Here is a 27,755-nt window from a genome sequence, read left to right on the forward strand (position 1 = left end):
TGGTTGTAACAGATCTCCATCACATGTTCCAGTGAAACATGAGAGCCTTTAATGCTCATGAGTTTAACAGTCTTAATACAAAATGTTGCAAAAGCAAGAAGGAATGTGTTCCCAACTGGCACGCAATTAGGAAAATAAAATGTAAGTCAGTAATTTATCCGTTAACGGCAAGAAAAGACAAGCTTGCATGGATAAATTTAAACAAAATAAATGAATTAATGGCACAAATAGAGATTAATGGGTATGATCTTATAGCCATTACGGAGACATGGTTACAAGGAGATCAAAGCTGGGAGCTAAATATTCAGGGGTATGTGACTTTTCGAAAAGACAGACAGGAAGGAAAGGGTGGTGGGGTAGCTTTGTTAGTACATGATGGAATAAGTATGATAGCAAGAAATGATCTTGGATTGGAAGATGTGGAATCCATATGGGTGGAGGTAAGAAATAACAAGGCGAAGAAGACACTGGTGGGAGTAATCTATAGGCCCCCTAACAGTAGCTATGCTGTCAGTCTGAGAATAAATCAGGATATAGTGAGGGTATGTAAAAAAGGCAGTATATTAATCATGGGTGACTTTAATCTCCATGTAGATTGGGAAAATCAAATTGGCAGAGGTAGCCATGAGCAAGAATTCAGAGTGTATTCAGGACAGTTTCCGAGAACAATATGTTGTGGATCTAATCAGGGATCAGGCTAACTTGGATCTGGTAATGTGTAATGACGCAGGTTTAACAAATGATCTCAGAGTAAAAGATTCCCTAGGAAACAGTGACCATAACATGGTGGAATTTAGCATTCAGTCTGAGAGTGAGAAACTTAGTTTGGAAACAACCATGCTAAACCTAAATGAGGGCAATTACAAAGGAATGAGGGCAGAGTTGGCTGGAGTGGACTGGGAAAGGAGTTTAGCAGAAAAGACGGTTGATGAACAATGGCAGATGTTTAAGAAAATAGTTCATGACAAACAACAAAGATATATCCCAGTAAAGAAGGAGGATTGTAGGAAGGGGATAAACCAACCATGGTTAACCGAGGAAGCTAAGGATAGTATCAAAGTGAAAGAAAAAGCATACAATGTGGAAAAGATTAGTGGTAAGCCAGAGGATTGGGAAAGTTTTAAAAACCAACTGAAGATGACCAAAAAGATAATAAAGAGGGAGAAAATAAACTTTGAGCGTAAACTAGCAAGTAATATAAAAACGGACAGTAAGAGCTTCTTTAAATATATAAAAAGGAAGAGAGAGGCCAAAGTCAATATAGGCCCCTTAGAGAATGACGCTGGGGAAATAATAACGGGGAACCAGGAAATAGCAGGAGTTGAATAAATACTTGGTATCAGTCTTCACAGTAGAAGACACTAATAGCATACCAAAAATACTAAATAGTCATGGGGCAAAAGAGGGGGAGAAAATAAGTACAATAACTATCACTAGAGAAAAAGTACTTGGGAAACTATCGGGGCTAAAGGCCGATAAGTCACCTGGACCTGATGGGTTTCATCCTAAGATATGAAAGGAAACAGTTGCTGAGATAGTGGATGTACTGGTAGTAATCTTCCAAGAATTCTTAAGATTCTGGAAAAGTCCCAGAGGATTGGAAAACTGCCAATGGAACACCCTTATTCAAAAAGGGAGGGAGACAAAAAGCAGGTAACGACAGGCCAGTTAGCTTAACATCTGTCATTGGGAAATTGTTGGAGTCTATTATAAAGGGCGTATTAGCAGAGCATTTAGGAATGCATAATGTAATCAAGCAGAGCAGGGCTTCATGAAGGGAAAATCATACCTTACCAATTTATTAGAATTCTTTGAGGAGGTAACAAACAGGATAGATAAAAGGGATGTAATAAATTTGGATTTCTAAAAGGCGTTCGATAAGGTACCACACATAAGGCGACTTAATAAGATGAGTCCATGGTGTTGGGGGTAGTATATTAGCATGGATAGAGGACTGGTTATCTAATAGAAGACAGACAGTTGGGATACGGGGGGGGGGGGGGGGGCATTTTCAGGATGGCAACCTGTAACTAATGGAATGCCACAGGGATCAGTGCTGGTGCCGCAATTATTTACAATATATATTAATGACTTGGATGAGGGAAATGAATGTACTATCGTCAAGTTTGCAGATGACACAAAAATAGGTGGGAAGGCAAGTGACAAGGATGACACAAAGAGTCTACAGAATGATATAGACAGGTCAAGTGAGTGGGCAAAAACTTGGCAAATGGAATATAATGTGGGAAAATGTGAGGTTATGCACTTTGGCAGGAAGAATAGAGGAGCTGAATATTATTTAAATGGATAAAGACTGAAGAAAGCTACAGCGCAGAAGGATTTGGGGGTCCTCGTGCATGAATCCCAAAAAGTGAGCATACAAGTTCGGCAGGTAATAGGGAAGGCAAATGGAATGTTGGCCTTTATTTTAAAGGGGATGGTGCATAAAAAAGGGAAGTTTTGCTAAAACTATACAAGGCACTCGTTAGATCACACCTAGAATACTGTGAACACTTTTGGTCTCCTTATCTAAGGAAAGTTACATCGGTGTTGGTGGCAGCCCAGAGAAGGTTCGCTAGGTTGATTCTGCATATGGAGGGATTTTCTTATGAGGAGAGGTTGAGTAGGTTGGGCCTGTACTCATTGGAGTATAGGAGAATGAGAGGCGACCTTATTGAAACATAAGATTCTTAGGGGGCTTGACGGTGTAGATGCTGAGAGATTGTTTCCCCTTGTGGGAGAGTCCAGGACCAGAGGGCATAATCTCAGAGTAAGGGACACCCAATTAAAACAGAGATGAGGAGGAATTTCTTCTCTCAGAGGGTCGTCAATTTGTGGAATTCTTTACTGCAGAGGGCTGTAGAGGCTGGGTCGTTAAGTATATTCAAGGCTGAGATAGACAGATTTTTTCCAGTAAGGGAATCAAGGGTTATGGGGAAATGACAGAAAAATGGAGTTGAGGATTACCAGATCAGCCATGATCTCATTGAATGGTGGAGCAGACTCAATGGGTTGACTGGCCTACTTCTGCTCCTACGTCTTATGGTATGGCTTTATATGCTCCTCTGCCTGATGAGAGGTGGAAACACTGGCTCTTCAAGCCTTGAAAGGAGACAGCCAACAGTGGTCTTTATAGGTGTGTACAAACCATTAAACAGACAAGGGATAACAAAAACACCACCTCTGGGAAATCTGAAACTTTAGACCAAAGAGAGCATTGGCTGAAACTGGTGAAATGCTCATGTTAAGACTCCAGTCAAAGGCAAAGAGTGATGATCACTTGCAATGATCTCTAAAATACGATGGTCGATGTGAAAAACATAGGCCCAGAACCTCTGATCTCTGTGGGGTTGTACTTGGGAGGTACTCCAGAAGATGCACTGGGCACCACCACCACCCCCTAACCCCCAACTGAAGTCCCCATACAAGGGCTGCATGGAATTACCCGAGAAGTTCAAACTTCCAATGGGCAATTAACCTGCACTGGGAACCATCCAGTACTCCGATTTAAATCAGAGAGTTCAGATGGTTCGGACTCTCTTAGCCAAATCGTTACCCAGTAAAAGTTATAAGAACTAAAACCACTTCCAGCTCCTGGCTAGCTATAGTACTGACACCAATCCCCCATAACAACCCCCAGTGGATCCCGCCATCTGCCCTCCCAATGCGCTCCCTGCCACCCCAACTACCCTCTGACCAACCCGCCGATGAAACTCCCACTACCCCTCCAGTCATCACACTATCATTCCCCGAGCCATCCCACCACCCGCACCCACCACCATCCTGCCATCCCACCATCCCCCTGATCCCACCACCATCCTACCCACTTAGCTTACACACTTACCTTCCCCCTGGCTTCTCAAAATGACTGGGACCTTTAAACTTAACTGCTTTAAGGTAGCTCAAGCCTTCAAAAGGCAGTCTGGCTTCCTTTGCCCCGACGCTGCTGCCCTAGGCTGAGGGCCTCGGGAACCTGCTGCACTGCATTTTTCTCACCTGGCCCAAGTCAGAAAGTGGGGTAAGTAATGTGCAGCTCCATTCCAGTGTGAATAAAAAGGAGCCAAGTGGCAATCCGATTGTGATTGCCGCTCCTCGGAAATTCTGGCCCACAGATTCATTCCAGCCTCAATTAGCCAACATGTCTGGGGGTTGAAGGGGTGCTCTGAATGATCTTTGCTTTCTAGTTGGACGAGCAAAGTCGCTCAAGTTTCACTCATCTGGACTTATCTCATGGGATTGAAAAATAAAATCAAGCTCACTTGCCCAAGAGGTGGCTCAGAGATGTAGTGTTCCCAATGTTGTGCAAGTCTTGATCATGTCCTAAATTCTTCCCAGTAAAATAGAATCAGACCAATCACATGGAAGCCTAGTTATGTGAGCCAGCTTTGCCAGATTTACAACATTTACAAGGAGTCAAATGCACTGGTGATGTCAACTCATTTAGTTGGCAACATCTGTACTGCAGACACTCATTTCCCCTCTTGCGGAGCATGGCCTTTCAGGTTCTCACTCAGACTCCGAGCTTCCCCAGGCATGTTTAATAGCATGGTCTACCTGAATACATCCAAATCACTGACACAGAAGTGAACATGTTTTAACCATCTGGAAGTACTGTTGCAACATCCATCCATTCACCTCTACCACAATACATGAACCTGGAGAAGCAAATTATCTTGATGAAGAAGGAAAATAATGGGAGAAAGCATATTAAGGGTGTATGTTGCTTAAGTATACTGGATATGATAGGAAGGGCTCAGTTAAACTATAGAGCATCTTAAAACCTCTGAACTTCTGTTCTCTTCAGAACAGTAACCACCCCCCATTCCTGACAACAAATCTGCACCAGATTGCATTGCTTTTGTAATCTTTCAATAATGGGGTTCCCAGAGCTGCACACACAAAGCTTCAATTCACACAAATGTACTCTATGCATCCATATTGCACCCAATTTTGCTGATCAGTCATAAAATGTTTAAATCCTAATAATTAATCCCGTGTTAAATATCATGCTGAAGTTGTAATATTCAATCAATATATCTTTACTTTACCATCCACTGATGTTATCTATCTTACACCCCATAGATGAAATCAGCTGAATCCCAGGAATACCTTTTGTTCCTGACATTTTTCCAGTTGAACAGTTCAGACAGAAAGGATGAATGATATGGAGAATCTAAATAAGCCACCGTTCACAATTTTTTAAATGTAGTAGTGCTGGCAAAGCATGTCCACCATATTTGTACTTGCAGTGAAATTATCAAGCACTTACCCTTCGAAATGATATCAAATAGAACGTATCCCCTCTCCTACGAATGGCTTCAAAGAAATCAGGGTAACGTTTGTCTGGAGCATAGTACACCTGTAATTCACTCCCTGGGTTTCTGTGAAGGAGAGAAGGAGTTAGAACATGAGCAGGGTGTAGCAATGTTACTCAAGGCCAGATCTGAGGGAACACACATTGCAAAGTATTTCAATTTATTGGCTTGTGTTATGACGCAGCAGATGATGTGTGCCAGGCAGACCAAATCCACGACGGAAACTTAATCGCATCACTACAACAGTTTTGCAATTTGTATTTGTTCTCATGTGTCTGCTGTCCTTGTTCTTCTAGGCTAGATTAGGTTAGGTTAGGTTAGGTGGTAGAGGTTGTGGGTTTGAAACATCCTGTCAAGACTTGGCAAATTGCTGCTGTGCATCTTGTAGATGGTTTGCTGCCACTGTGCGCTGGTGGCAGATGGGATGCCAATCAATTGGGCTGCTTTGTCTTGGATAGCGTCGAGCTTCCAGAGTGCTGCACTCATATTCCATCACACTTCTGGCTTGTGCCTTGTAGACAGTGGATGGGTTTTGTTAAGTCAGCAGGTGAGCAACGTGCCACAGAATTCCCAACCTCTGACCTGCTTTTGTAACCACATCCAGATGGCGGGGGATTCCCTTGAATGCCAAGGGAAGATAGTTAAATTCTGTCCTCTTGGAGATGGTAACTGCCTGGTACTGGTGTTGCATAATGTTACTAGCCACTTATGAGCCCAAATCTGAATGTTATCCATGTGGGTATGAACTGCTTGTGTATCTAACAAGTTGCAAATCGTACTGAGCACTGACCAATCTTCAGACAACAGCCAAAGTTCTGACCTAATGATGGTCACTGATAAAGAAGCAGAGGATGGCTGAGCCCAGGACAGTTCTCTGAGGAACTCCTGCAGCTGTATCCCTAGCTTGAGATGACTGGCCTCCAACAACCACAACCATCTTCCTTTAAGCTAGGTATGACTCCAGCAAACGGGGAGCTTTCCCCAAATTCCCAATTTATTTTGTAAAGGATCCTTGATACCACACTCGGCCAAATGCTGCCTTGACATTAAGGACAGTCGCTCTCACCTCACCTCTGGAATTTAGCTCTTGTGTCCACATTCGAACCAATGCTGTCATGAAGTCTGGAGCTGTATGGTCATGACAGAATACAAAATGAACATCAGTGAGCAGGTTAATGCTGATGAAGTGCCACCTGATAGCACCGTTGCTGACACCTTCCATCACTTTGATGATCAAGAGTAGACTAATGGGGCAGTAATTGGCAGATTAGATTAGTCCTGCTTTTTGAGGTCTGGACATATCTGGGCAATCTTCTATATTGTTGGTAGATGCCAGTGTCATAACTGCACTGGAACAGCTTGTCTAAGGGATTGTTGGAGGCCAATTCTGGAGCACAAGTCTTTAATGCTGCTGGAGGTTTTGTCAGGACCTACAGACTTTGTTGTATCCAGTGCTTCAGCTGTTTCATGACATCACATGGAGTCAATCAAACGGCTTGAAGACTGGGATCTATGATGCTGCGGACCTCAGAAGACTCAGATGGATTGCCCACTAGGCACCTCTGGCTGAAGATGTTTGCAAATGTTTCAACCTTACCATTTGCAAAGGTGAGCTCAATCTGGGCTCCACCATCACTGACTGCGGGGATGCTTGTGAAGGCTCCTCCTCCAGTTAGTTGTTTAATTGCCCACAATCAATTAGAACTGAATTTGGCTGTACTGCAGAGCTTTGATCTTATCTGTTGGTTGTGGGATCGCTTAGCAATGACCATCAAATGCTACTTCTGCTGTTTTGCATGCATCTAGACCTGTCTTACACCTTCACCAGGTTGGCAGGTCATTTTTAGGCATTCCTGGTACCACTCCTGGCATGCTCGCCTGCACGCGTCATTGAACCAGAATTGAGTCTCCAGCTTGATTATAATGGTAGAATGAGGGATATGCCTGCCCTAAGGTTACAGATTGTGTTGGCATACAATTCCTTTCCTGATGGTCCACAACCCCTCATGGATGTCCAGTTTTTAGCTGCAAGATATGTTCTGAAACACCAAACAACCCTACACAATCTGGTTTAGGCTTCTTCCAACAAAATACCTGATGCTACCTTGCTTAAACAAGAATTAACAACCTGAAACCGGTGTCTTCTAATCAATATCTTTGTGCTCATTAGCATATGTAACAGCTACCCACGATCACAGTAAATTACTTACTGCAAAACTGTGGGATGCCTACTAAATCTCCTGTCAATGTAAAGGCAGAGGTTCACAACACTAAATCATGTTGTGCAGATAGGCTGCTTATACAATTTATTTACAACGTCAAGTGATTGACAGAAACAAGAGCACTGACAAAATATGAAACAACCCAATGTCAGGACAAGACAACCAGAAATAATCCACAAGGGGCTTCATATACCCTCTGCAAGGATTAATCTTTCTGTGGCACAAATTGAACAGTACTGAGAACAATACCCTTAACTTTTTTTTCTTGTTTTGGAATGTATCAAGAAAGCCTTCAATTTTCCTGAGCAAGCATTTTCTCATGTCAAACATGATCTTTCAGGGAGTTGTTGCACTGGGGACACAGAGTCTTAAATGTCTTCAGAACTGGATACATTCCTAACATGCTTTGCCCTCCGCACCAGAACATCTAACGTACAAACAGAACAGTCAATCAATTGCTGTCACAAGGATGAACAGAGATATCGTTGGTCAGTTGTGCCATTGAAGCCATCTTTCCATATCTATAACTCTCTTCCCGTAGGAAGGGCTGTAACCTGCAATTAGTGTCAGAAAGAGATAGCCCAAAGGAATTAAAAGAAATAAATATATACTTACCTGCCCCTAAAAATTACGCTGATACTTCAGGTCATTGGAGCTGCTTGGAGCCTGCATCGAAAGACTCCTCGCAGGCCCCAGCGAAGTGCAGCTCTGGTGGATTCAAGGAGGTCATGTCCCCTTTTTTACAGCACTTGCTGCCATAAAGCAGGTAAGTTTAAAGGGCCAGGGAAATTGACAGGCCAGGGAGAAGCTAAGTGTCCAATGTCAGTGGATAGGACTTGCAGGATTACCAGAAGGCGGGGGAGATTGGGGGGATCAGAGAGCGGGGGTCAGGGGGGTCGAGGTTGGGGTGGGGGGGAATCCTTGTAGGGGGTGGTCGGGGGTGTGAGAGTAGTTACATGGGGGTTAGTCTGGGTGTTTACGAAAGTTACCCAGAAGTTAGAAGAGGTTTTAATTCTTATAACTTTTTTGATTAACTATTGGTGTAACCCATTTTCTCTCAGAGGGTTGTGAGTCTCTGGAACACTCTTCCTCAAAAGGTGGTGGGAGCAAAGTCTGAGAACATTTTTAAAGCAGAGCTAGATAGGTTCTTGATTAACAAGAGGATGAAAGGTTATCAGGGATCAGCAGGAATGTGGGGTTGAGGTTACAATCAGATCAGCCATGATCTAATTGAATGGCAGAGCAGACTTGAGCGGTCAGGTGGCCTACTCCTGCTTCTAATTTATATGCTTGTATGTAAACCAAATCCTCCAACTCTCCAAGTCACACAAGTCACTGATTCCCAAGTAAATAATAATTTGAGTATTTTCTCTCATTTTCCACCCATTGTACAACTTCTTGCAAGTCTGGATCTGTGACAGCAGTTCTCTTCATAATCTTGAAAAGCTAAATTACATCATCCCAAAGTCTCATTTTCCATCCAAGAAAAAAAAGCCATCGTCTTCAACCTTTGCTCTGAACATAAATTTTGGATGCTGCATTCGTGTTCATTGCTTGCCTCTGTGGTCTGTTAAGTTGTGAAACTGACAAAAACTTGCCTATTTGGAAAGGTACGGTAAGAAGACAAGGCTCCCCAGCTACTGCTGGAATGACAATGTTGTGTTATGCTGACAAAGATGTGGGACTTAATATCAAACAGATTCAGTCCTTTTTCTATTGAAAATACCAGGCATCAGATCAAAATCATCAAAACTAAATCTGTCTCAATATTTTGTGCTGAGCCAGGGATCCAAATGAAAACCTGACAGGCCCTGAGTCACTGCCAGGATTTGAATTTGAATTTGAATTACTTAACTCACTAACATTTACTCAATGATGGTATTTAAAAAAAGTGACCTCCATTTGAAGACAACAAAACATTGCCAACCAATTTCAAAACCACCTGAAATAGCTGACTTAAAATTGTGCTCAACATAACTTCTTCCAGATCTGCAAATTGTTGCATTCTTTTCTGATGAAAAAAGAGCTTGGGGAGATGAAAGTGAAGTTATCCCACTTTATCTCTGTTGGACAGCAAATGGCCTTTGTTATGACCAGGTGATAAGGGCTCGTGGAGTTGGGGGTAATATATTAGCATGGACAGAGGATTGGTTAATGGATAGAAAACAGAGAGTTGGCATAAACAGGGTTTTTTCAAGTTGGCAGGCAGCGAACAGTAGAGTGCTGCAAGGATCAGTGCTGGGGCATCAGCTGTTTACAATCTATATCAATGACTTAGAAGAGGTGACAGAATGTAGTGTATCGAAGTTTGCTGATGATACCAAGGTGGAAAGGTAAGCTGCAGGGAGGACGCAGAGGCTACAAAGAGATATAGGCACATTAGGTGAGTGGGTAAGAAGATGGCAGATGGAGCATAATATAGGGAAGCTTTCAGCTCTTCACTTTGGTCATAAGAATAGAAAAGATTTATTTTAAAATGTTAGAAACTTCTTAAGTGTTGATGTTCAGAGAGACTTGGGCGCGCTTTTATAAGAAATGCAGAAAGTTAGCATGCAGGTGCAGCAAGCAATTAGGAAGGCAAATGGCATGTTGGCCTTCATTGCAAGGCAATTGGAGTACAAGAATGAAGAAGTCTTACAGTTGTACAGGATTTTGGTGAGACAACATTTGGAGTACTGTGTGCAGTTTTGATCTCCACATTTAAGAAAGGATATACTTGCATTGGAGGGGGTACAACGAAGATTCACTAAATTGGTAAAAGCAAAATACTGCAGATGTTGGGAATCTGAAATGAAAATAGAAAATGCTGGAAAAACTTAGCAGGTCTGAAACCATCTGTGGAGAGAGAAACAAAGTTAACATTTCGAGACTGGATGACCTGAAGAAGGGTCATCCAGACTCGAAACGTTAATTCTGTTTCTCTCTCCACAGATGCTGTCAGACCTGCTGAGTTTTTCCAGCATTTTCTGTTTTTATTTCACTAAATTGGTGCCTGGGATAAAGGGTTGTCCTATGATGAGAGGCTGAGTAAATTGGGCTTATGTTCTCTGGAGTTTAGAAGAATGAAAGGCGATCTCATTGAAAACTACAAAATTCTGCAAGGGCTTGATACGTTGGATACTGAGAGATTGTTTCCATTGGTCGGGGAAACTAAAACGCATAGGCCCAGTCTCAGGATAGGGTGCCAATCATTTAGGTCTGAGAGGCGGAGAAATTACTTGATCTTTGGAATTCTCTCCTCCAGAAGGTTATGGATGCTCCATCGCTGAATGCATTTACGGCTGGGATAGACAGATTTTTGGTCTCTCAGAGAATTAAGGGATATGGGAGCAGGTGGGAAAATGGAGTTGAAGCTAAAGATCAGCCATGATTGTATTGAATAGCGGAGCAGGCTCCATGGGCCGTGTGGTCTATTCCTCCTCCTCCTATTTCTGAAGTTGTTAAAGGGTGAACTGGCTCCCCTCTATTCAACCTTCTCGGTTGGTGACAACAAAGATTTAAGTGTCTTTTTCACAAGAATATGCCTTTTCCAAATCAGAATGTGTATAATTATTTAGGCTGTGAACAATAAGGAGCCAATCGAACAAGCTTTGCTTTAGTCAAACAAACAGCAAATTTATGAACCACTAAACCAGAGAAAAAAAATAAAAACGCTACGTGCAGCATTTGGACTCTCACACTCACATTCATTTTATTTCGGATACTTGTGTGTGTGAGAGAGTCCAGTAGAAAACAAGGTAAAAGAATATACAGTTAAGTGTCCTTTGATCGTCCTTGAGGCATAGCTTTTAAACACAATTAGGGTTAGCTGGTTTCTTGGATGCAGTAAGGTGTAGAAAATGTTGCGATTATTGTGAGGTCTCGCCTCACTATTAAGTTTCTAGTAGAGTTGGCTTCTTACACTGGGCAACACTCTTATTCCAAGAAAGAGAGGGAAAGAGAATGGCCCTCAGCTTGTTTTCTCTGCTCAAGACTTCCTTGTCTTGTCACTTGCAAAAATCTCTCTTGTGACTGGCAGCCTTGCCTTGAAATACTTCACCCATTGTGCATTTCAAAGAAGCTTTGGGTGTGTCTGAACGTGGCAGCCTTTGTTTCAATATCCTGTACTTTGAATTTTTCGTGTCTCTTCCTTAGGCAACTACAAGTTTTGAAGGGGTGGCTGGATTATCGGACTTGTCTCTCTCTTCATACTCCCGAGGGTGATTTTTGGTTTCCCACCTTCATCTTGCGTTTTTAAGCAGTTTGCTCTCACTTCAAACTGCAACATTTCCAATCAGCTGAAAGTTGAAAAATCATATTTTCTAAATTAAAGGGGCTTCATAGCAGTCTTGGATAAGGGGTCAATAATTCAGAGAGTCAATATTACAAAGATAATATATTGCATCGGATATGGGATTTAAAGCTCAGCTGTGGGTTAAGTAGGGTACCCAGATGGTATACGGCCTGATTCATCCTCGCAGAGCAGCCAAGGTGAAAAATGGAACCAGTGAGAAGGATACAAAGTTTTTGTCAAAGTTTGAAAATAATTACTTCAAATTTGCTTCAATTGAATGAAATTCTAGCTCATGAATGACTTCATGTCAGACATACAGGTTGCCAGGCAAGAGGTGGCTATAATGGAGAGTGATAATGAACTGGAACTCATTGCCTACAAGGGTAGAGGAAGCAGGTCAATTACTTTAAAAGGAAATTGGATGGGCGTTTGATGGAATAGCCCCTGTCCAGTTATGATGATAGAATGGGGTTCACTGGATTGCATGACATACACCCAGCTTGTACTTTTGTGCCATAATGACTCTCTGATGTATTGGTTGAAGCTGGGTGCTGTTCGCAAACACATGGAAGCTGACCCCAATGCTTACCATGTTACTTAGGGGCACCACATTGAGAGTATTGCATAGGAAAGCCATTCACGGAAATGTACTGGCAGTACCAAGAGAGTGGTAAAATCATGTTTGGGCAATACCATACAGTTAAATGGAGTAGACATGTACAGCAGGGTCCTGCAATGGGCAACACAGAGTATTGTCGAAAGGTTGAGGGGGATAAGAAGGGATCTCTCAGCATGGTTTGTTCTCAAGGATATCTTTGCCAACTTCCACCAACACTGTCAAAGTGCTGTGAACAAGCCCAGAGTGAAGAGATTCCATCAAGGCATTTGAACAGAGCGCTGCAAACTCATTTATAGACCTTAGAATAAAAGAGAGGTTAAATGAGACAATAGTTTGAGGAATAGAACCTAAGTGCTGGTGAGCACTATGGCCATAAAAGATGGTTCATTGGTCAGGAGTTACATACAACAGGAATGGAGAACAAAACTTATAACCGAATGACAATGGTGAAGTACAAATTCAGGGCTTACAACAGATGGAATTTTTTGGTGGTCAACTAAGTATTTTTTATTCATTCATGGGATGTGGGCATTGTTGGCTAAGCCAGCATTTATTGCCCATGAGAAGGTGATGGTGAGCTGCCTTCTCGAACCGCTGCATTCCATATGGTGTAGGTACACCCACAGTGCTGTTAGAGAAGGAGTTGCAGGATTTTGACCCAGCAACAGTGAAGGAATGGCAATATGTTTTCAAGTCAGGATGGTGAGTAGCTTGGTGGCGAATTTCCAGGTGGTGGTGTTCCCATGCATCTGCTGCCCTTGTCCTTCTAGATTGTAGCTATCGTGTGCTTCGAAGGTGCTGCCTAAGGAGGCTTGGTGAGTTCCTGCAGTGCATCCTGTAGGTGATGCACACAGCTGCCACTGTGAGTCGGTGGTGGAGGGAGTGAATGGCAATCAAGTGGATTGCTTTGGCATGGATGGTGTAAAGCTTCTAGAGTGTTGTTGGAGCAGTACTCATTCAGGCAAGGGGAGAATATTCCATCACACTCCTGACCTGTCTTGTAGGTGGTGGACAGCCTATGGGGAGTCAGGGCGTGAGCTACTCACTGCAGGATTCCTAGTCTCCAACCTGCTCTTGTAGCCACAGTATTTATATGGCTAGTCCAGTTCAGTTTCTGGACAATGGTAACCACCCCCCACCCCCCCCAGGATGTTGAACGTAAGGAATTCAGCAATGGTAATGCCATTGAATGTCAAGGTGTGATGGTTAAATTCTCTCTTGTTGGAGATGGTCATTGCCTGGCACTTGTGTGGAATGAATGTTACTCACCACTTGTCAGCCCAAGCCTGGATATTGTCCAGGTCTTGCTGCATTTGGACATAGGCTGCTTCAGTATTTGAGGAGTGGTGAATTGTGCTGAACAATGTGCAATCATCAGCGAACATCCCCACTTCTGACCTTATGATGGAAGGAAGGTCATTGATGAAGCAGCTGCAGGTGGTTCGGCCTAGGAAACTACCCTGAGGAACTCCTGCGGTGATGTCCTGGAACTGAGTTGATTGACCTCCAACAACCACAACCATCCTCCTTTGTGCTAGGTATGGCTCCAACCAGCGGAGAATTTTCCACCCAATTCCCATTGACCCCAGTTTTGCTAAGGCTCCTTGATGCCACACTCGGTCAAATGCTGCCTTGATGTCAAGGACAGTCACTCTCACTTCACCTCGCGAGTTCAGCTCTTTCGTCCATGTTTGAACCAAGGCTGTAATGAGGTCAGGAGCTGAGTGGCTCTGGCAGAATCCAAACTGAGCGTCAGTGAGCAGGTTATTGCTAAGCAAGTGATGCTTGACAGCACTGTTGATGACCCCTTCCATTACTTTACTGATGATTGAGAGTAGACTGATGCAGCAGTAATTGGCCGGGTTGGATTTGTCCTGCTTTTTGTGTACAGGGCATAACTGGGAAATTTTCCACATTGCTGGGTAGATGCCAGTGTTGTAGGTGTACTGGAACAGCTTGGCTAGGGGCACGGCAAGTTCTGGAGCACAAATCTTCAGCGCTATTGCCATAATATTGTCAGGGCCCATAGCCTTTGCAGTATCCAGTGCCCTCAGCAGTTTCTTGATATCAGGTCGAGTGAATCAAATTGGCTGAAGACTAGCAACTTTGATGCTGAGGACCTCCGGAGGAGGACGAGATGGGTCGTCCACTTGGTACCCAGGGGGTACCTTCATATCAATGATCAAGATTGATCAAGTCAGACCTAAGGCAGAGTTTAAACCTAGGGTAATCCTTGAAGAATAACTGGCTCGAAAAAAGCCAATTACTAACTTTACATTGCTGGGATTCCACTCAAATTTAGAACACAGATGATTATAGAGTAAGAAGCAATTCAGCTCAGGAAGTTGCTGCTGATTCTTCACTCAAGCAAAAGTAAACCCATTGACCAGCTCTCCACTTAGCCATTTATCATCCTCTGCTTAAAGTATTTACCTAATTTTCCCTTAAAATAATTGCTCGTCTGCCTTTACCTGTAGTAAAGCTTACTATGCTGTAATAACACCTCCCTTCTCCTCCACTCAGTCAGGATTTTAAAACCTGAGCCACAGAAAACAGTCATTCCTTCTTAGGAGCATGAACAGTTGGTCTTCTACCATCCTGGTCGTTAAAAGATACAAAAATAATTGAGTGATTCACTCAGCCATGAATATCCATAATTTTAAAAACCTTCATTAAATCTCCTCTTAGCTTCTTGGCTCCAGTAAAAAAAGCCCTAGTATCTCAAAAGCTTTTCTTAGAACTGTAGTTTCCTGTTGCTGCAATTTGGTGCATCTACCCAGTATGTGCTCCAGGACTTGAAAGTGCTTTCATGAACGGGGAACCCAAACTGCACACAGCATTCTAGCCTAGCCAGGGGCGGTTTTACAATGAAACACACTGAGCCATGGCACGGGGACCCCAGATAACTGGGGGCCCCCAAGATGAATGAGTTTCAAAGCATTTAAACTGGGTGTGCAAACTAATACTACATTTCCAAAGTTAAAAAGGGAAGTGCCAAGTAAATTAGTTATTTTTGGGACCGAGTCCTATGTGTGACGGGAATGATCGGCACCCGGGGTGGTCTTGGCAACATCTCTTCCCCTGATCAGCTACAAAAACGTATCCGAAGAAAATATCTTTCAGATGCACTCCCTTTACTGACAATTGGTCATTTCGCAAAGTGGGTCTGTCTCAGGCTCCTTCAAACTTTGACAAAGTAAATAGTAAGACTCTGCTATTCCACCAGGGAAGCAATGCTTAGAAAATTAAGTTTGAAAGGAGTTTGAAATGTTCGAAAATGATACTATTGCATAGCTAGGAACTTCTCCTTTTCCAAACAGACTGCCGCAACAATTATATTTCCTCCTTTTTTTTATAAATCCCTCTCCTCCTATATACACTCTCTCTCTGATACAGGGCATGCCACTTGCTAATAAGCCTAGCACAGACTGCTCGGGGCACACGGTGAGCCAGCTGGCTTCACCCAACAATTGTGAAGTATGTCTGCTCCCTTCAGCCCATGATGGTCAATGCAAGGAGGGAGCTCATTCACTGGTTGCTTGAATGAATAACCAGGACCACAGGTTAAAGATGTCAGTGGTGGCTCTGGTGCAATCAATCAGGCCTCTGGGTCAGATGGTTGTGAGTTTAAGTCCCACTCCCATCCAGACAGACACTCCAGGGAAGTGCTGACCTGTCAGAGATGCTGCCTTTGGATGTAAAAGATCCCATGAGGCTATTTTGAAGAACAGGTGAGTTACCCTTGGTGTCCGGGCTAATATTTGTCCCTCAATCAAAATCACACAAAACAGATTCTGGTCATTATCACATTGTTTGTGGGAGCTTACTGAGTGCAAACTGGCTGTGGCATTTCCCACATCCAAAGTGCTTAATTGGCTGTAAATTAGCTTTAAAAGTACCAGCCCACCATGCTGGGACAGGAGAAATTGTAGTCCACACAAACAAACACACTTACGGCTAGCTTCTTACCTCAATAATGCCAAGTTAGGCACAATGACAGGAAATAAATAGATTCAGATTTGCCCTGCACTGCTCTGGGCTACATCCTATCTGCTGGTTTTATAGTCACATATTCAGAATCATTCCTTGGCTCTCATTCCAGACATCGTGTCCAGTGCAGAGAGACACCTGAACCTGGACTGGAAAACAGACCATGGTCAGATGCCGGAGCGAAGGTATTGGGCAGTCCCTGAACCTCACTCCACACATGATCATTTTCTCTTAATAATCAACAGTCTTTGATGGGGAGAGGAGTTGCAATAAAACCTTGGCCAGTTTGGTCAGCGGTTGAAGCATTGACCTTGAGCTGAGTTTTAATTTGAGTTTAATTTAAATTATTGTAATGCAGGCCAGCCTGAAACCACGACAGCAGCTCATGCTCTTCCACTGAGTGACACTTATGAAATTTTCCAGTGAGTGATGAGATCTCAGTAAAGTGCAATGTTTCTCAGGTCTCCTCGGTAACAGATGTGTTGTCAGTGCTCTTTTGCCTCAGTAAGCTGTTGGCACCAGAGCAGGGCTCCAGTCTGCTGTCTCTGAACAAAATTATACCAACAGACTTACATATCGATGTTTGAGTGGGCATCTAGTCAGCTTCCCTCTCCTACCTGCAGACTTTCTCTTTCTATGTATAATCCGTCCTTGGTTTTTGGCTTTCCTTGTCAGCAAGTTCCATGTTTGTTACCTCGCATCACAATATTCACCACTTGTACCATCATTCACACAAGAGGTAAGCTTGGATTTCTACAAGGCAATTATTCACACAGGCATGTTTTTACAAGTGAAGAAGCACTGATCGATCAATGTATTTTCTTGGATTCGCCTTTCAGGCCCCAGGGCAGGGGTGGTCAAAAATGAAGCTGAGCGCAGGACCCCACTAACTCTAAAACTGCCACTGGGCCTGACAAATATTTTTTCTGCTTTTAATTCCTTTTTGACTCTTAGACACTAAGTCTCCCTGTTTATAAATTAGGCTTGCATGGAATTATATAGTTGATATAATTATTGCTTTATCTCATCATTTATTTTTGAGATGTATACAAAGCTGATAAGGCCATAAGTCTGGCTTATGACTAATTGTCTTGACATGACGGCAGTGGGACTTGTGTTTTGTACGTAACTGGGCCACACCAAGAATCATCAAGAGTCAACCTCATGACTGGACTGGAATCACATGTAGAGCAAACCAGTCGGGTATCTTCCCAAACGGGGTGAATCAACCTCTTGGGTTTAAACAACAATTGTCTTTTCCCCCAGCCGTGCTGTCAGCCCACAAATTAGTGGAACTTTCAAATATAAAATTCAAGAAAAGACACTTTAGAATTTGAATATATGACCTCTGGGCTGTTGGACCAACAAATAATTAAACCCCACAGGGATCACAACAGAAACATTTGATTTCTCCATTCACTGAGATTCTTCATCACGTGGTTTACTAGTCAAAAATACGATTGTGCTCAATAAAGTGAAAAGAAAGTCTGCAGTTAAGTTCCTAAGGATTTCTCCCAATGGTCACCCTACCTTTGGAGAAAGATTGTTAGGAACTTCAGGCAGATGTGTAAATGAGGTTGTCCAGCAAAAATTAAGATGACTGATAGAGAAACCACGAATGAATTTCCCAACATGCTTGTGCATCAACCAGTTGAATAGTTTTGCCTTGTTATGGAAAGCATTTGGCTTCACTCATACTTATTTTTATTTAGGAGCAATAAAAACTTTCGAAGTTATCCCTGGGCCAAAGCAACCTCATTAAACACTGTCAAGCTTTGGATCACAAGGCGTGCAGGTTCACCTATAAAAGCTGACTCATGATCAGAACAAGTAGAAAATGATCCAAATCAACAACAAATCATAGCAATGTGTCCAAAAGTCATCACCCAAAGGGAGACCCTCAGAAATAAAGATGTTTACAGCAAAGGAAGAGGACAATTGGTCCAGCATGGTTTTCTTGATCTCTGCTGGTGCGATCTCACTGCGTAGTTCCCTTCCAAGCCCCTTTATATGTTATTCTGCTTCAAACATTGTCCAATGTTCCCTAAAATTGGAAGGGAGGGGTAGAGAAGGGAATGGAAAATTTCAAACCTTTCATCCTATGCATTGAACCATCTGTAGCTGAAAAAGATCCATAAGCAGCAATTTACCAGAGAATTCCAGTCACAAAACAATGACTTACTTCTCATCAATGTCTGTGTACTTCCTTGTAATATACTGGGCTACATCAGTCTTCTCATCTGCAGGTTTCTGTAAAGAAATGGAAGTGGTTACATTAAAAACTTTTTACAAAGTGGAAATGATGCTGTCTAAGTCATGGGAGACCCAACTGAAAAGTAATCAGAAAGTATCTCAGAATTTGAAACTTCATACACCAAGAAGTGTGGGCCACATAGCCTACTCCGAGACAGATGCTACTTATCTAGCTACCAAATTCTGTCTCAGTTTAAAAGTTTCTGCTGGGGCAGGGTGAAAAAGAGGAGAATTGAATCAAAAATATTTAAGCTTAAATCTCGAACACATGAGCAGAATTATGACTCATCAATCAGCCTAATAATCCTGAAACTTGGATCTTTAACCACATCGTGTCACAATGAGCAGTAATGAATGGACAGAGGACCAAATGGATGGAGTTGCTGTGGCAACATGCACTTGTAAATGGATGTTACAGACTAGAGAGCTGGATAGTGATGGCAGAGGTTCCAACTTTATTTCCGTCACATGCCTGACCAGGAATCTTTTCCCCTCTTACCAAATGCCATTGGAGTGTTTTGGATGGATTTGCAGGTTGATGAACAACCTATATGGCCACGTTAAAAATGCATCTTGCTTTGCCATCAAGTCCTGAGGTGGGACTCAAACCCAGAGCTTCTGGTTCAGAGGCAGAGTTGTTACCCACTGCGCCACAATTCCTCCTTATTCTATTACTGCTTCTCATACAACACAGATCATGGCATAAGCCAGGCCAGCGATTAAGGCGACCTCATTTTTTCAGCACCAAAAATCATGTTCAGGCCTATAATCAGCATGTGAGATGATCCCCATGTGCCCCCCTTTTCTATGAAATGCTATACTCACATAAGGAGCCGGCCTCAATTTTTCAACTCAGAAATGCATGTTTTACTCACCTTGAATCAAGCAGGTGAAACAGGCTATGTTGCAGAGATGATGTGCAGGAGTTTAAATCGTGCCCACACAGAGCAGACTGCACACGACAAACGAAAAACATAAATGGGCCCTCCAGCAAAAGAGAAAAATTATGCTGATGGTTTCAAGCTAAATGTCGTAACATTTGCTAACTCATCAAATAACTATGCTGCAGCAAGGGAATTAGGCGTTAATGAAAAACTGGCATGAGAATGGAATAAGAAGGAATCCATCCTGAAGAAGATGCCTACGACCAAATGCGCCATGAGAAAAGGGACCAGTCACTGGCCTGATCTTGAGGAGTATGTATTGGAAAAAGTCCTCAAAAATTGTCAGAATGGTTACATCATCACCAGAAATGGAATGCGTATGTACATGCACTTAAATGGGCCAAATCAAACCCTGAGTTGAGTAAAGATTTCAGGGCAACAGCTAGTTGGTATAATTACTTTATGGACAACTACCTCTAGTGTTGTTGCAGAAGACCAAGATTACTCAGAGACTACCAAAAGACCTCAGTGCCAAAGTTACCAGTTTCCAATTACTGATTATCAGACAGTGGCAAAAACATTGATACCCACTATGCCACATCAGCAAAATAGATGAAACACCCATCAATTTCAATATACCCAACAGCCGAACTGTGGAGTGGAAAGATTCAAAAACATTTGTAGTAAATACCACGGGACATGAGAAGACAAGATTCTTGGTGGCACTAGCCTGCACGGCCAATGGAACAAAATTAAAGCCTACGGTAATTTTCAAATGTAAAAACATGCTGAAAATCAAGACATCCGCAGAGGTTTTGTGCATGTCCATGACAATGGTTGGATGGATGAGGATGGAGTGAACTTGTGGATTGATAATGTGTAGAATAGGCATCCCTGGGGACTATGCAAAGAATGCAACTTATTGGTGTGGAGTATGTTCAGATCCCATATAACCAATGAGATCAAGTGGCACCTGCGAAGCAATAACACCCACATTACAGGTAAACCGGCGGGGGTGGGAGGGTCTAGCATTCGTTATTTTAAACTTGGGATATGTGGCTCAACAAGCCGTTCCAGGATCATGTCCATGTCAAATGGAATAAATGGATGGTTGATGGAGAATGATGGAAAATAAACCTTCACAAACAGTGGTAATGTGCATGCTGCCTCCCTTGATTTGTGTGGTTTCATCATCAAATCATGGGATGCTCTTAAAGCCCAGATAATCATTAAATCATTCAAAAAATGTGGAATATCCATCTTCCTCTCCAGCCATTGAATTGATTTGTTGTGGAGGGTTAATTCCAAAACTGAAAGTGCCACATCTGATCCAGGGTGAGATCCTTTTGATGATGCCATAGCCAAAGTGACTGAATGAACTTGATGAACTTTTTTTGCGTAGGATGCCGAAAACCATAGATTTGATGGTTTCTGAAATGTTCTGATAGTGGTTAAAGGTATCCTTGTGGAATTAATTCATGCACTAAAACCTGTCGCATTGATTTAATTTGAATTAGCTGTGTCATTTTTTTTTCACATTTCAAATAGTGACCACCTACACCAGCGGTTCACATGTTATACTTGACGTACAAGTTGACCCCCGTTTTTGGGAAGATTTTCACGGTTGACTTATACACCATGTCCACGACAACCCAATTTCACCTCTTACAACTTGACTGAACTGTTCCAACAATGACCTAAATTACAACATTTTTGATTTAACTTTTGCCTCTAAGCTCATTTTTAAGCTTGGGAACAAGGAACGGAGAATTGTGTTTTCAGTGATCTGAAATCAAGCTTTTAAGGCCAGTTGTTCAGAAAAATTACATGCCAATCCTTTCCAGCAATGTTGCCACATTTAGGACAAACTGTGACAGATTAAGAAACGAGTTTATGAGGTAGCTGTTATTTGAGGTCAGATGAGTAAGCTTATACATTTTGGTTTCAACTTAGTACATTGTTAATTCAGAGTTTGAATGTCCTCTTGTCCTTTTGAAACTCACATCAAGTGCCGTGAAATGGACAGTACACAATATCCATTTTTATTGCCATTTCTGAATTACAGTTACCAATTCAATGAGGCAAGTAGCTGACAAAGATTCAGATGGAAAAAATCAAAGAGAGAAAAAGAAAAACATAATGCAAAATTGATTGCAGGTATAAAAATGGTTTACAGATATACAGTGACATGTTAAGTCCACATTGATTTTTAGCTTTATAACCACAAGGACTATGTCATGTTTAGTGCTGATCACACTTCACTTTGCCATTAAATACAATGTAAATGGGTGAGGTGAAGTGGATTCAACAGCCTTCTTTACACCTCTTGGGGAAGGGAAATTTTCGAAGAAAGGACAGTTATGTCACAGGACTTTGTCATGGTCTCACAATTTGGAACCAGTTCAGGGCTTCAACACAAAGATAAAATTAAAAGAATTCAGAGTGTTGAAAATAAAGAGATTGATTTCATGGTACATTATAATGTTGACACTAACTGGTAACCATCACTGACAAAGGTTTAATTTAACTTTGATTACTTTGGCTCCATGCATAGACATGGACAACGGGGCATGGTGTAATGCTCAGAATTAGCTCTCCCATTAGGTAATCTTTTGATATTCACAAAACAGATTCGATGAAGTCCGGGTCACAGTTGGCACTAAAATGTTCTTTCAATTTGGAAATAAAACTATCTAGTGCACGATTTCTGGATACCTGAAGAATGAATGTGAAACTCTCACAAACAAAATAGGTAACAGACACCACATGAGCAAGGTTCCCTCAAACAGATTCTTAAATAATGAAATGGCCTCTGTTGTTTATGAGCAGCAACGAGGCACAATGGTCACTTTGGAAGATAAAAGCGTATGTGACTGCACAAAGAGGAATGTGGTGAGTTTGCACAGACTCCTTCCATTCCTATCTTTTACCTCAAGTCTCAGGCTACGTTAACTGTCAATGGAAAAAACTCATTCCTTTTTGGAACAGCTTCACACAAAGTTTTCTCCACGGACAAATGATTTTGTTTTCTTTCATACATAGTCACTATTAAGTTTTGTTATTCTTACTGCACAAACACCTCACAGCACAGTGTGCACATTCATTACACCCAAGTCAAGGGGCCTGCTGAAAGCCGACAGTGTTTTGTAAAGTGCAATTTGCTTTCAGATTCAGTTCCCCTATCCTCTAAACTCCTCATTGTGCACATCATGTGCCCTCTTTAGCCCAAACAAGACCAGCATTCGGACTTGACACTAGGTTGTGATTAAGTTGGAAACACTTACACCTCAATCAGAAGACAGTGGGTTGAAGTCCCATTCCAGAGACAAGCTGGCACTCTAGTGCAGATCTGAGGACGTACTGTGCTGTCAGAGGTGACATCTTTCATATGAGACATTAAATTGAAGCCCCATCTGCCCTTTCAAGTGAACATAAAAGATCCTGTGGGCCTACAGTGGAGCAGAGCGAAGGTACTGTTACCCTGCATCTTGTCCAATATTTAGTCCTCAGCCAACACAACTAAAAGAGATCATCAAGTTGCAGTTTGCAAGATCTTGCCATATGCAAAGTGGCTACTGGCTTTTTTAACGGTGACAAAATTTTACTGGCTTTGGGACATTCAAATGTTGTGAAAGACACAATATAAATCCAAGCTCTTTCTTTCAATGTTTCATCACCAGTGAACAGGAGGGGTAGTTTCCAACAGGAAAATCACATTGTGATTGCTCACTCTCTGCCTCTCCCAGATGAATTATCCCATTACAACATCGCCTTTTGGTGATTGCACCAAAAGTTTTTAGAATCTCACACACCTGAATCCGGCCAGGGGAAGCAGATGTCTTGCTCGTCATGCTTTTCAGATAAGCTTAAAGTAAGAAATGCAGTAACATTTAGAGTCATTAAAGGAAGTTCAGTCGATGGTTCGCCTTAGCGTTGAAAAATGCACTTATCTAACCAATTGACCCCAAGTTACCAGATTGTGTCAGTTAGATTTGTCATATTCTCAGATGTGTAACCCAATTGTCATGAAAAACCAATATATTTATGTTACTCAAGTTTACAGTATAATAGTATATACAAAGTGTGGAAATAGCCTCTAAATTTAAGAGAAATAGACAATGTAAAAGGAAATAATTGGATGGGCATTGAAAATCAGGTGACAATGTTCCCTTGGACAAAACTGCTGACTCTGCTCTGTTTTCAAATACACTGGCCTCTATCCTAGCTATGCGGCTGAGACAATAAGAAACAATGACAACTTGCATTTTTATAGCACCTTTAACATGACAAACATTCCAAGGCTCTTGACAACAATTAACAAAATTTGACAAGGCATGAGCATGTAAAGAGATAATTGGCCAAATCACCAATTGCTTGATCAAAGAACTAGATTTTAAGAAGCATCTTAAAAGAAGGAAGTGATTTATGGAGGGAATTCCAGAGCATAAGCTTCAGCAGCTGAAGGCATGGCTGCCAATGATGGAGCAATTCAAATCCGGAAAGCTGAAGAGGCCAGAATTGGTGGAGCACAAGGATCGCAGGGCAAACAGCACACCAAGGCTGCAAACAATCTGGAGTCTCAGAAAGTTTCCTGCAAGAGGGATGATGCTGGTGGTGAGGGAACAGAGTTCATTACTGGTGCAAAGACAATGGGTTCTAACTTCGCAATATTTAACTGGAGTGAATTTCAGCTCATCCATTAGTAGATGTCGGACAGCGGTCTTACAGTTTAGAGAGAGTGGAGGGAACAAGAGAGATGTACATGGGGTAGAGCAGGGAATTGACTGCTTACTTGCCTTCAGCTCGCGAGACAGCACAGTCCAAACCCACGACCGCTACCATCTAGAAGGACATGGGCAGCAGACACATAAGAACAGAGCCACCTGGAAGTTCCCCTCCAAGCCACCTGCCATCCCGACTTGGAAATGTATCCCCATTCCTTCACTGTTGCTGGGTCAAAATCCTGGAACTCCCCCCACCCACTAACAGCACTGTGGGTTTACCTACACCATATGGACTGCAGCAGTTCAAAAAGGCAGCTCATCACCACCTTCTCAAGGGCAATTAGGAATGGGCAATGAATGCTGGCCAAGCCAGAGGCACCCATATCCCATGAATGAATAGAAAAAACATTTGGAAACTGATGGTGCAGCATTTAGATAAGAAATAGGAGGGAGACACCAGAGGTAATGTTACGGGAGCCGGAAGAGAAGTTACTGCAGGTGATGCTCTGGCTCCGTCTGGCTAACTAGAAATGGAAATGGGCACGTGCAGTTCCAGCCAGCTGGTAATTGTGGTGACGCACTGGAGCAGAAGCTCATGGTCAACCATGTCAAAAACTGCAGACCATTCAAGAAGTACGAGAAGGAATAGTTTATTTTTGTCACAGTCACATTAGATGCCATTTGTGACTTGGTTGGAGAGGAAATGAAAGTTAGAGGTGTGGCCTTAATTTGCAAGGACAGGGTGGGGGGGAGTGGTCAAGGGCTGATTTTTGAGAAGAGGGGTGATGAAGGCAGATTTGAAATGAGGGAGTAGAACCTGAACAGAGAAAACTGTTGATAAGGTCAGCTAACACAGCAGCCAGGGAGAGGGTAAAACAGAAAATGCTGAAAATACTCAGCAGGTCAATGCACCACCTGTGGAGAGAAAAGGAGCTAACACTTTGGACTGAAGAAGGGACATAACTGACCTGAAATATTAACTTAGTTTCTCTCTACAGATGCTGCTTGACCTGCTTATTATTTCTAGCATTTTCTGTTTTATTTTCAGAGTTCCAACATCTGCAGTATTTCATATCTGCAGCCAGGAAGGGAAATTGGGTAGTCAGCGGTTTCATAGGAATAGGGTCAAGTGAGTGAGAAGTGGATCTCATCAACAAGATGGAATGAGGGTTGAAAGGAGAGAAATGAGAGAAAAGGACCAATTAAACTACCATACCTGTGTACTTCACAATCAGTCACCACTAGTGATGAAACACACTCAAATTTTTTAAAAATTAATTCATGGGATGTGACGCTGACCAGGCCAGCATTTATTGCCCATCCCTAATTGCCCTTGAGAAGGTGGTGGTGAGCTGCCTCCTTGAACCTCTGCAGTTCATGTGGTGTAGGTACAACCACCATGCTGTTAGGGAGGGAGTTCCAGGATTTTGACCCAGCAACAGTGAAGGAATGGCGATATATTTCCAAGTCAGGATGGTGAGTGGCTCGGAGGGGAACTTCCAGGTGGTGGTGTTCCCATCTATCTGCTGCCCCTGTCTTTCTGGTAACAGTTGTGGGTTTGGAAGGTGCTGCCTAAGCAGCCTTGTTGGATTCCTGCAGTGCATCTTAGAGGGCCAGTGATAGGTGGAGATAGCCAACACCTCTTTGTCCTTTTGTCTATGACATCTTTTGGCTATCTCCACCTATCACTGGCCCTCTATCCAGCTCTACCTGTCCCACCCACACCCTCCCCCCCACCCCCCCAAAACAGCTTATATTTCACCTCTTTTCTATTTTTACTTAGTTCTGTTGAAGAGTCATATGAACTCGAAGCGTTAACTGTGTTCCTCTTCGCAGATGCTGCCAGACCTGCTGAGTTTTTCCAAGCTGTAAGAAGATATTTTGTGTGGCAGTGGGAGATAATAGCAGCATTCAACTGAAACAGCCATGAACCACATGTGAGAGCTGGGGTTCTCTGCCATTGGGAATTACGGAGTAAGGCATTCAGAAAAAATCATCGCTGGTCTGTTGAGAAGTAACCAGGCAATCTTCAAATGTCGGTTCCTGCAGTTTCCATTGAGGAAAGGAGCCTTTGCTCTATACCAGCATCTGCTCTTCCTATCGAGTCAATCTAGACAGGAAAACTCCCAACTATTCAACTTCGCAACCCAACGTAGCTGCTAAACATAACCTCAACCTCAGCTCTGAAGAAGAGTCATATGGGCTGGAAACCTTAACCTTGTTTCTCTCCTCACAGATGCTACCAGGCCTGCTGAGTTTTTCCAGCATTTTATTTCAGATTTCTCACATTTGCAGTGTTTTGCTTTTATTTTACTCAAGTTTCAACCCCTTCACTTGGGAAAGAAGGAATTCAAGCAACAATCCCGCAACTATACCTTATAGAGACAGGTTTGAAATCTCATCTTTATGCATCTTTCTTCTTTATCTGCATTTTAATCTTTGTGCCTGCATTTTAGTTAATAACTTTATCACTTTTACTTAAGTAACTTTCTGCAATTGTTTTGTAATAAACTAATTTTTTCTCGTTTACAAATAAAGCTTGGCTACTGGGTTGTTTTTAAATTGAATCACTCACAAACTAAAAGGGAGCTAGATATACACATGTACACAAATTCTTAGCTCACAGACTGCTTTGAGGAAACGCCTTTTACGTGGTTGTGATATTTGTCTCTCCAAGACTTTTCCATACCAATACAAAAAAAGCACACAAGCTTCATAATGTGCTCTTAAGGTTTCATAAAAGATGCAGTCCGATGCAATATTGCAAGTGGCTTATCAGGCTATACTCAAAGGAGCTTTCTCATACCTACAACTTTAAGGCAAACTGCCACCAAGTAAAGGAGTTAACTCCAGAGTGGTTGCTTTTCAAATGGTTCAAGGCTGCAGGTGCCTCAAAATGGGTTAATAATACTCACCAGGAGGCAGAATTCCTTCATCTACCGAGGTTCCATTAGTACCACAACTGGTTGCCCAGCTAGATGCTGTGGCTGTATGTCCAAAACCAGCAGGAAGCGACAGTGAACAGCATATTCAGCGTATACATAGTAAACTCCAGCAAATAGCATACAGAGCAATGAGCAATAGACACAGGAAACTCTAGCCATGCAGTGTACAGAGCAATGGACAACCAACGTAGTAAACTCCAGCAACACAGTGTACAGAGCAATGAGCGACCAAATGGCAGCAGCGCTGTGCACTACTAACATCCACGGTGCCAAGACAAGAGGACATTTTTTTTTACTCCCTTCCATGCTGAGTAACAGTGCCATTTCTTTGAGGTCCAGCTGTACCCTGGGTTGTGTACCACTGCTGCACAAACAAAATGTCAAGTTTGCTGCTGTTGGTGCATTAGAATATTTTATCAGCGAGGGCAATTCAATAGCTGTGACAGCACAGAAGTTAAAACATTTAGCGCTTAATTTCCAAGCGTGGCCAACAGGGAAAACAAACTGTGATTTTTTTTTATTCGTTCATG

The 27,755-nt window shown here is 42.5% G+C and overlaps 1 protein-coding gene across 3 annotated transcripts in view; it reads right to left on the minus strand.

Annotated features, from left to right (window-relative positions):
- Nucleotides 1–27,755, minus strand: part of atf6 (activating transcription factor 6) — a 367,278-nt gene that overhangs the window by 194,839 nt on the left and 144,684 nt on the right. For all 3 annotated transcript variants that reach the window (XM_078561554.1, XM_078561552.1, XM_078561553.1), the window contains 2 exons: nt 18,602–18,669; nt 5,270–5,381 (listed from right to left, as the gene is read on the minus strand). In XM_078561554.1, the coding sequence (XP_078417680.1) occupies nt 5,270–5,381; nt 18,602–18,669 (180 nt within the window). The remainder of the gene's footprint in view (nt 1–5,269; nt 5,382–18,601; nt 18,670–27,755) is intronic.

Source organism: Cetorhinus maximus, chromosome 17, assembly GCF_964194155.1.
Source record: "Cetorhinus maximus chromosome 17, sCetMax3.hap1.1, whole genome shotgun sequence".
In the NCBI taxonomy this organism is placed as follows: Eukaryota; Metazoa; Chordata; class Chondrichthyes; order Lamniformes; family Cetorhinidae; genus Cetorhinus; species Cetorhinus maximus.